This window comes from Cyprinus carpio, chromosome A13 (genome assembly GCF_018340385.1).
Source record: "Cyprinus carpio isolate SPL01 chromosome A13, ASM1834038v1, whole genome shotgun sequence".
Taxonomy (NCBI): Eukaryota; Metazoa; Chordata; class Actinopteri; order Cypriniformes; family Cyprinidae; genus Cyprinus; species Cyprinus carpio.
In genome coordinates this window covers 5,348,985-5,359,801 of record NC_056584.1, presented here as the reverse complement: position 1 = coordinate 5,359,801, position 10,817 = coordinate 5,348,985, and the positions used below count along the sequence as shown (strand labels likewise).

The 10,817-nt window shown below is 36.3% G+C and overlaps 1 protein-coding gene across 2 annotated transcripts in view; it reads left to right on the top strand.

Moving 5' to 3' along the window:
* The first annotated feature begins 4,644 nt into the window (after positions 1–4,644).
* Positions 4,645–10,817, top strand: part of LOC109098127 (homeobox protein Meis1) — a 63,653-nt gene continuing 57,480 nt past the window's right edge. Inside the window, exons 1-6 of one of the 2 annotated variants that reach the window (XM_042768442.1) lie at positions 4,645–5,321; positions 6,784–7,007; positions 8,105–8,246; positions 8,459–8,509; positions 8,916–8,966; positions 9,867–10,013. In XM_042768442.1, the coding sequence (XP_042624376.1) occupies positions 5,310–5,321; positions 6,784–7,007; positions 8,105–8,246; positions 8,459–8,509; positions 8,916–8,966; positions 9,867–10,013 (627 nt within the window). In that variant the 5' untranslated portion in view covers positions 4,645–5,309. The remainder of the gene's footprint in view (positions 5,322–6,783; positions 7,008–8,104; positions 8,247–8,458; positions 8,510–8,915; positions 8,967–9,866; positions 10,014–10,817) is intronic. The other variant, XM_042768443.1, reaches the window with a different exon arrangement.

Sequence of the window (10,817 nt, the reverse complement as noted above, 5' to 3'; positions counted from 1 at the left end):
ATAAAAACACAAATTCAAGTACAGGCATTTGGTTGTTGTTTTAATAGAAATCTCATTTTCAGACATTTACAGTGAGTTTCATTGATATCATGTTGTTTATTTAGTCATTTTCAACAATACTCTTAAAGAGACAAACATGTAACAACATAATGAAATCTCATAAGTGTTTTTCTTTATGCTTCACTAGTAATGTGCTGATGCTATTGCAAACTGCGTTATGCTCTTTTCTTAGTGTAAAATCCAATAATAACTTTGTCTTATAATTTATTAAGTGCTATCGACCCTTCTGTTGTTAAGTTTCTAATTTTTGATTGTGACACAGACGTGCGTCAACTAAATGTGTTATAATTACCTGCATATTCATTTAGATTTATAATTTTAAAGTTACTGTTTGTGTTTAATCGTAATTGATGTTTGTTATATAGACTACGGGAAATTTGAAAATAATTTACAGCCGAAAACATCAAGAAGTCAATTGGTAATTTATTTAATTAATTTTAGCTTTATTAATAAAGCGAACACAAGTGAAGTTGGACAATTTCGGATGATTTGCCAATAGCGTTCTTTTTAACAAACATTATCCAAATGCCTACATTAGTATCATCTCAAACAACTTTGATAAACAATGACATTTTATTATTATTATTATTATTATTTATTTATTTATTTATTTATTTATTTATTTTAATAATGGAAGAATAAACATTTAGGCTGATAAAGATGATTAAGCTAGTTACCAGATTTTAACTTTTGACGATCTGTCACTCTGACCGTCACCAAGTACTTTGTCAAGTAGTTTTAAATATTCATTAATACACATACAGTCTCCTAACTTGTCATAATTGACTATCATCATTAATAAACTTGGTATTAACATTTAAGCAATTATTTAAGAATGGCGCGATATTACTGACTGCAGTTCGCCTGTTTGTGTGTGTGTGTGTGTGTGTGTGTGTGTGTGTGTGTGTGTGTGTGTGTGTGTGTGTGTGTGTGTGTGAAAAGTCATTGCGTCTCATTAAGAAACAAAGAAAGAAAATTCTGTATGTTTCCAGTAGAAGGCGCACATGATCAAGCATACAGGTCACTGCGAGCCTTTGCATACGACAAATATGTTTTTTCTTTTGGATCTTGTGTAGTAGTTTACATTATTGCAAACCCAATAGGCCTGAAGTACGCTTCTCAATTAAGAAAGTTTGTTAAAATGATAAGATCAAGCATAAATAAAACTACAAAGCAAATTAAAATAAAACCACAATGCCAAATAAAAGAAAAACACACTGATTTCTAATTTAAATTAGACCTATGAATATGTAGCCTATATTAGAAATAAATAAATGCTCAGTCAAAATAGCGCGTTCTTTTAATGTTTCAAACTATTACACGTATAAATGAAGGCTAAATCCAATAATTTTAACTACATCTGAAGTATAAAAATTATTTAACCCAAGGATTTTTTTTTTTTTTTTTTTTTTTTTTTTTTTTCATTCCTACTAGTTGTACATAAAATTTCCGGACGCATGCACGTATCGGATTAATTGACGTAGGCCAATAGCTTAGAAAACGTATGGAGCATCAAAAGTTCCCAAAGTTTTTTTTAGTTTTACAGTTTTATTATTATATTATATTTGCAACCTTGGCAGGTCAATTAATTTCATTTTTCTCTCGATTGGTAAATAATTATTCCCTTTAAATTGTATTAGGTACTGATTGTTTAAAACGTCTCCGTTGTGCACTCGGCTAAGGAAACTCTTAAAATAGATACACAATTATTTGAATATTCACACACTTTATATTTGACAGGCACTTGAAACACGCTGTAAGAGCATTAAAACCAGGCAGTGGCAAGATAAAGAAAAAGTTAGTAGCCTGCTGTTTTATCCAGGCGCGTCTTACCCATTCCCGATAGTCTTGTAACATTGAGGCAGTTGTCAGGAGTGGAAATGGCAGGGTTCTCTGCTGACTTGTCCCTGGTCGCAGATTGCTGCGGGGGGATATAAAGGATGACCTCCGTTTGACTTCTGAACCACAGCGGCATGTTGATTTCAATAGCGACTTAGGCAGAGAAAGATTCAAGTGAAAAACAAATATTGAGGCAGAATGGGAGCGTTCTTGTAATCAACATCCAAATGACTTGATGCGTTCCAACACGTTCTTGTTTTCAAGATTAAGACTAAAATGAATTTCTGTTAGATGGAGCAGTCGATTTGTTTAGAGGCCCCTTGTTCTAAAAATAAGCATTTTTTATAAGCCACTTCATACTTAAATATATATGTACTATATACTTATTACATATTTTCCTAATTATATACATACATTTTAGATAACACAATTAATTAAGTCTAAATGAAGTTATATAAAATACTTTTAAGCACACTCAACGCTACACCGCAGTTGTATAAATGTTGCCAGTGATGCGAAGATATGCTTTATCTTTATCTTTTTTTTTTATTCCATTTGATAATGTATCAGGCGCACAGGCGCACGGACTTATTTTTAAACTCCCAGTTTCTTTTTTACGTCTAAAGTTTCACATCTCTTTCTAAACCCAAATTATCCGAAATGATGGCATTAACTCACTGATGCGTGCTGCAATCTGCTGACCCTCACTAAAAGGCAACTTAAACAGTGAAAGTCCATGCCCTCATTGTGTTCTATAGCGTGCTTTTATAGATGCTAATTGAAGGAACTTAATTACTTTATAATGCTATTCTGGTACTGTGACAGCAGTTAAGCGTTTGGGTAAGCACAGCTTTCATGTCATCCCGTTTGGTTCTCTCATAATTGAGACAGACACAAAACTAATGTTGGGATAGCAAACATCAATGAAACAATTGAGTTAACTCAGGTCACCTATAATTTATAACATACATTACACCTACAGTACATAGGCGACTTAACTGAAATTAAAATACTTTTTTGAGCTAACAATAATTTAGATAAACTAAAACTTTATTGTCATATTATGTACTTGAAAAATACATTACAGCCTACTTACCAATAAACGCGTGAGTGTGTATCTGTTGTACGGCGTCGGGTTAGGCATATATCTGTTCTTTCTGTTGCATGAATCCTCCTTTCATTTGTGTTTAAGTCAACATCAGATCCCTCACCCGCGCAGCGCGCACCCTTCGTTTGCCGAGCGCTTTGGGGATTTGATAGTAATTTCATGCCTATAAATGTGCGCGGCGGATCCTACTGCTTCTCTTCGGCGGGAAGCGAGGGTTGTGTGATGCTCACGGCAGCTGAAAAGACACTGTTCCTAGCTTTAATCGCTTCTGATCGATGACAGATCCTCCTCAGACAAACTTCATACACCTTGTCACCGGATCAGTTGTATTGCCCACAATTGTGCACTTGATGCACATCAGTCAGTGTATGTTTAAAGCCTCTTATTCAGCTATTTCATTTGAGCATTTTATGGAATATTTATTATTTATAACAACAGACAGCTTCCTTCATGTATTTTAAATTTACCAGAACACAAACCACTTTTTCAAATTGTACAATAGTGTATTTTGCACTGTACAGACTGACACTGAAAATACTGGAATAAGTAGTTAAAAGTTCAGAAATAGGAAAGGAATAGGAATATGATGGCACGAGGGAGTTCTTGTCAGGAGAGGATTTTTTTTAGCATAAAATATTAAATACATTCTCGGGTTTCCTTTTAATTACAAGATAAAATTAATAAACAAACATTTACATTTATATATTAAAATAATATTATGTGTGTTTAAGTGGGAGATAAGACTACGTGTGTGTGTGTTAGAGAGAGAGAGAGAGTAGCAAAGGAACAAAACAATACGAAGACTACATTTTCCCTCAAGATTACAATATTTTCATTCCACCCTTTCTTCATTTATGGAAGCATATCGACCGATAAATTAATGATTGACCATTCTTTGAACCAATAGACGTCTTGATTCACTGTAGCACTCTTTCATTGGACACTGCACCAAACTCCTAAGATCCTACAGTAAGTGGATGAGCCCATTCACAAATGGCGGGGGTGTTTTGGCTGAAGGCGCACACAGCACTTGTGAAGCGCAGCATATGCTGTTTCTGAAAAAATGATGTTTGTGTGAAATGTAAAGTATTCAGGCATATGTTTAAAAGTGTATTTCGTAATATTAGTGCAGCACATTTATCTGGGCTTCCGCGTAATACACGGCGTGCCGGAAAACTTCATTACGCACACTGAACAGGGTTTCCAAGTTTCTCGACTATTGCAAACAGCGCTCTCCCATTTGGATACTCTGATTAGAAGTGATAATGAACAGAGTGACCTGATGTGAAAGAGCCCACGCTCCATTTGTAGTTATATTTAAAGCACTGCTTTTATATATATATATATATATATATATATATATATATATATATATATATATATATATATATATATATATATACAAACGCTTACACGACTTTATACATCGCATGTCTTGGCACGCATAACGAACGCAGTGCAGAAAACCACCAAAAGCACAGCGCGGTCTCTCTGTGTTACAGCCCGGTTCATGCTGAATCGTGGTAGTAGTGGTCCGCGCTTCTCTGCGTCCCACACACTTCACCCCCCTGCTTTGGTTGGAACTTGATGTGGCCCATCGCATTGTGCAAGACGCGACCTGTTATGGCCACCACTACTTCCGGGTTTCAGCAGTCTGGTCCAGATTCAGCTGCTGAGCCGCGTTCAACACACACTCATTGTACACAAACGGGGAAAGGCAGCTCGCAGCATCGATCGTGGCTCCTTTAAGAAAAACTAAGCCAGAATTATCAGCCCACCTCCTCTTGATCTCATTTAGAAGCTATTGCATAAAAAATCAACTCAGGAGCCGAGAGTGATCAAAGAAACGAGAGAGAGCTTCATTTTTGTGCATTTGAGTAGTCTTCTCGTTAGGGGTGCTAACCAGTGGAAGCGCGCAGAGGATCATCATTCATTCAGCACTTTGACAAGCTCGCGTTTGATTGATTGACAGTCGGAGTGGCAAAAAGCCATGAGATGCGCTAGTTTTGTTTGAGGGGCTATTTTCATACTGTTTTGGAAAAGAAGATTTGGCTCGATCCTTGTCGCTATCCACGGGAAAGAAGGCGAAGGCGCAGGCGAAGGCGAAGGGGACCTATTCGCTGAACGCGCCTGGCTGAACTTGTGGTGAAGGACTGGCTTCATCGCTCGCTTGAAAGAGGCAGTTGGATTTTTTGGAGAAAACATATCCCACATTTGGAATTTGCGTATTTATTTCCTATTCACCCTGGCCTCATAGGGGATATATATTTGATTAAAGGAAGACGAGGGAGTGCGGAGGGCGATGGCGCAGAGGGTACGTATCCCGAAAAGTTTCTTCGACTCCGTATTGTTGAACGCAATTGGAAATACTGAAACGTGGCCGATGACAGTCAGACTCGCAGTCAAACTTTCTTTTCTTTTGCGTGCCAGTTTGTTGTTATGTTCAATTTTACGCCGCTCACTTTCATGCATGTATCTCTGTATAGAGTTTCGGGACACTGAAACCATTTTTAAATAGAATACTCTCTAATAACGTTTGACAGGGAGCAATTCCTTTTTTTAAACCATAATTTTAACATACGCACTGCACTTTCTTTAATTTCTTCACGAGGACAAATTATGAAAAACTTTGAAACTATTGGAATAGTTCAACTCTCATAACTAAAAGTAATTACAATACATGTTATGGTAATATACTGTGCAGGAATATTAATAGGGTGTTCAACACATTCAACTAAGCAATATTATTTATATATATATATATATATATATATATATATATATATATATATATATATACTATATATAATAGTCTGTATTTTCATTCCCTACTGTATTTTTAAACAACATTACAATGAAACATAGTTGTGCGCTTGAACTTGTAAAGTTGACATTTACTTTTTTTTCTTTCTTTTTTTTTTTTTTTATGGCAGCATAGTTTGTTAGCAGAATGAGACAACTCTCCGAGCTTTTGCTTTTGATGGTGGAAGCACAACAGCACCCTGCTGTCTTGCTTACACCTAGGCTATAGATTTAGAATTAAAATGTGTTATGTTCTCATCATTACAGTTTCCTTACAATATCATGAACCTTTTAATAGTTATGATACCTTATCAATGTCACTGATAGATTATTTTAAATAAACTTAACAATATTCCACTGAACTGTTAGTCACGATTGGACAATACAAATTTGTGTTTAATTAGACTCATACTAAATTTGCTAAGTATGTTAATGTTTGAACTAGTGTATATAATGAATTTAGTTTGACAACAGTATAATTAACTATAGTTACATGCAAATGACATTACCTGTTACTTCAGTTGCTTTTGTAAAAATAAAAATTTACAATAATTGTGGCACAACATAACACTGCACAGTCGTGTGATATTTTTTTGGGATGATCTCAATAAAGCTGTAGCTCAGCACTCCATGTTGATGTGTCCGACGCTGTATTCTAAGTCTGTCTGTTTCAGTCTGTTTTTTAAAAAGCACATGAGAGTTTTTGCAATAAATAACATTTTTGCATTTAGTGATAGAACCACGAGATAGTATGCGTGTACAGTTGATATAATTAATTACTTTGTAATAACGGAACAAAGTGTTTTCATTTCGCAAAAGCCATACTTTTTTTTTTTTTTTTTTTTTTTTTTTTGCCCGAGATCATCCGATGTAGCTTTCATTTACATTTTCTTTTAGTGTAGATTTTTCTATATATATGTTGTGTAAGAGGTAAAAGTGACAACATGGGAATATTGCCCTTCGTGTGTGTGCAGTACGAAGATATACCCCACTACGGGATGGACGGAGTAGGAATCCCGAGCACGATGTACGGGGACCCGCACGTCGCCGCCAGATCCATGCAGGCTGTTCACCTGAATCACGGGCCCCAGCTCCACTCCCACCAGTACCCGCACACAGCCCACACCAACGCCATGCCGCCCAGCATGGGCTCATCAGTCAATGACGCTCTAAAAAGAGATAAAGACTCCATTTACGGGTACGTGTAGATAGCCAAGACCTATATTTTGTGATGAAGTTTGCCAATAATACATTATTTGTCCCGTAATAGTTGCTGTAAAACATAGCCTATTGAGAACTTGAATGTTTTTAAAAGGTATTTTTATTCTAAAAGTTTTCCCCTCTTAATTTTACATTAGTTCACCATTTTAACTTTGACTGTTCGTTTTGACTTTCTTTTTGTGACACAGCATTTATATATAGTATGTTTTAAAATTCTGATAATGTTTAGTTTTTAAACTTTAATTATGTTGATATATACTGAAAAGAACAAAATCATTGTGCATAAACACATTGTTGCGTTTAAGCTATAACTTTTTATTTGTTTAAACTTCAGGCCTAGTCATTAGTTAAATTGATAAAATAAATTTTTTGTACAGCTGCGCTACAATGAACACTCTCGCAAAACCATAAAGGATATTTTGCACATAGATTATCTGTTCTGGTCATAAAATGTGCAAACATATCTGGATGTGCGGAGTTACCCCAAATGCGCTGCACGAGCACAAGAGTTCTCATCACAGCGCTGTATATAAATGTTGCCGTTCAAAATACGTAGTGACAAGCTATAGAACTTTCTCTCATTCATTATAAATTAGATACGTCCATAAACATTTACACAAGACATAGGCCCACGATTTGAGCCATGGTTAAATTGCATGCTTGGCCTAGACTCAACGTGAGCATTTCTTAGATGCTGTGATCTCGTAGCCCACTGTTTATGTTGACTGCTGTCTTTGATAATACGTTCAGGAATCCAAGTTACTTGTGATTTGACACGATACTGTACACAACTAACAAGCTCGTTATAGTGCAAGTCACAACAAATTAATCGACATGAACATATGTTTAAACACTTTATATCTGTATTATCGTGGCGCAGTGATACGCACGTAGGCCTGCTTTTGTTTGGTGACATAAGATTAGTTAAATCGAAATTTCTTGAATGCAAATTAGATTGTTCTAACGTTTTCTGTACATACCGCTTAGACACTGAGAAGGAGTTGTAAACTCTTATAAAATGTCATTCGCTAATCCAGAGCTTTCCCCGCACTGACCTCTGTGTTTTTATTCCAGGCACCCTCTGTTCCCACTTCTAGCACTGATTTTTGAGAAATGTGAATTAGCCACTTGCACACCTCGAGAGCCCGGTGTGGCTGGGGGCGATGTGTGTTCATCAGAGTCTTTCAATGAGGATATAGCAGTGTTTGCAAAACAGGTCAGAAACTGTTTTATGGCGCAAAAAGTTTTTTGCATATTTTAATGTGTATAGTTGCTGCGTTGACGTAGGCTACTCTCCGCAACCTTAAATCATAAAAAAAAACCCGGGCTAATTAATGCATTTAAATGTATACATTTATTTATTTTTAAAGAAATGCATTTTTTACTCACTCTCACGATTTTAAATTATTTACATGCATATCGTCTCAGATTCGAGCAGAAAAGCCGCTATTTTCATCAAATCCCGAGCTGGATAATTTGGTGAGTGCAAATTATTATTATTTTGTATTTGCCTTCGAAAGTTTTATTTTATAACTTTTATAAAATATTCAGAAAGTGTTCCTTAGAATTGTTTGATGTCTTGATGGCATTGCTAATCGTTATGAAAAACTTTTTGTAATGCAAATTATTTTTTTTTGCATGATCTCTATATGATGACGGAGGACACACATCCCTCTCATTAAAGCATGGATTAAAGTGATAATCTATTTATAAATTAAGTATAATTGGATTTAATTTCAGTACATTGTCTTGAACGTGATCTCAAGTTATAAATGATCCAAAATGTCATAAATCACTTAATTTGTTAGTAGCCTAATCGTTTTGGGCCTGTTTATTTCGTCACATTTAAAGTGAACAATTTTCTTCATTTGTCAATTTTCTCCAGATGATACAAGCCATTCAAGTTTTACGGTTTCATCTTTTGGAGCTCGAAAAGGTAATCAAAGTGTACCCCAACCCTAACTGTCCTCTTTTCAAACCTATGGGCCTCATCTGCATAAATGTATTTTTCCTGGTCTGTTGTAATTAGTGTCAAAATCAATCATGCTGCCTATTTCTCCTCCGAGTTTAATTACAATGCAACCTGCTACTACGGCCAAATATATTTCATAGCAGTAATTTAAATGTTTCTCTGCATGCTGTGCCACCTAACGTAGTTATAAGCGTTTTTGTCAGTTTATTTTATATTATTGACTTTAGTTATTCCGGAATACAGTCGACCACGTAGATGGCACGTTTTGCGCACTTATCAGCAATACACACTTTGGAGGAATTTTATCAACACCTGTTTATCAAGTGATTTATTGCCAAACCATATAGTTTTACAGTATTGAATAAACATGGTACCCATTGGTTCCAAATCTCCAGATATTTGCATGAGCCTCTAGGGTCATGTGTGCTGAGATAACACGGCGAAGCTATAGTTTGAGCATTCTGCCATAAATGAAGAATTCTCCCCTCGCCACTGAATGTCCTCCACCATATTATTCCCTTGTAAAGAGGTGGTAATGAAATAACTAGACGAAATTAAACAGTTTACCTTAAATGCCAGTCAAGCAGGTCATCTCTCTAATGGCCACAACCCCGGGAGCAGATGAATTTTACACGGGTGTTGAATACGGTGTAGCCCGTCAGTTGTCTTGTCAGTGTCAATTTTCGGCGATATCTCTATTTTGAGAGGGAGTGAAGTTATTTCACATTCTGGATGCGTCTGATAGCTATCAGAAAATGCCATTGGGAAATGTTTTCCATGTCAATAGGAGTTCTGGATGCACTTGTCAACTCGCTGTGATGAACCTTTGTGATCCCCCCCTCCTTGCTTCTCTTGTATCTATAGGTACATGAACTTTGTGACAATTTCTGTCATCGGTACATCAGCTGTTTGAAGGGAAAGATGCCCATCGACTTGGTTATAGACGACAGAGAAGGAGGATCAAAATCAGACAGTGAAGAAATTACAAGATCATCGGGACACCTTGATCAGGTACGTGCAGGAGTCTTTTCTTTTCTGGCCATTCAGCTCGTCTTTTGGGTCACTTTCTCTGCCTCGCCGTTATTTGCATACGATTAAGGCTTTTAAATTCCATCGGATTGAAAAATTTGGAATAATGTGGCCCATTATTGCTTCATTACGGTTTGATCCCGGAACTGACCCGAGGAGATTAGCTCGTGAAAGCATTGCCATAAACGTGACCTGTTTCTTGTCGATTTTAATTTAGTCCTTTCCCTCTTCTTTTCTCTCGCCTGCCTTTTTTTTTTTATTAATCAAACCAAACGGTTGGGCCATCTATGGTATCTATTACTATCACGAACCAAATGGAGACATATCTATAGTAGCCTAGACATTTAGAGATTTGGTGCTTTGGTTTTCTGCTGTTGTTCACGCTTCATTAGTTGCCTTGTCAGTGTTTTTTCCTCAGACGAGTGCGCGCAATGCTTTTGCGCAGAGTTCTACTCTCAGTGCTTTGAATAGCATAAGCAGCGCGCGCTCGTGTTTGAATAGAACTGTGCCGTACAGTATTCTGTGATTATGGGATAATATGTGGAATTCTGTTCTTTTGTGCCTTTTTGAATGTGCGGCAGCTTGTACTTGTGGTTTCTTTGACGTTCTTCAACTCTAACGCATTTTTGTTCAACTTTTACGCGTGCAGTGCTTTCATCTGGACAAGTCCCATACTGTTATGTAGCTATATATTTTAAATTAATGATATGAGATGTGGGAGAGACAATTGTTAAAAAAATACAAAATAAAAAATAAAAATGAAGTGGTCAAATTAAGAGGATTAGC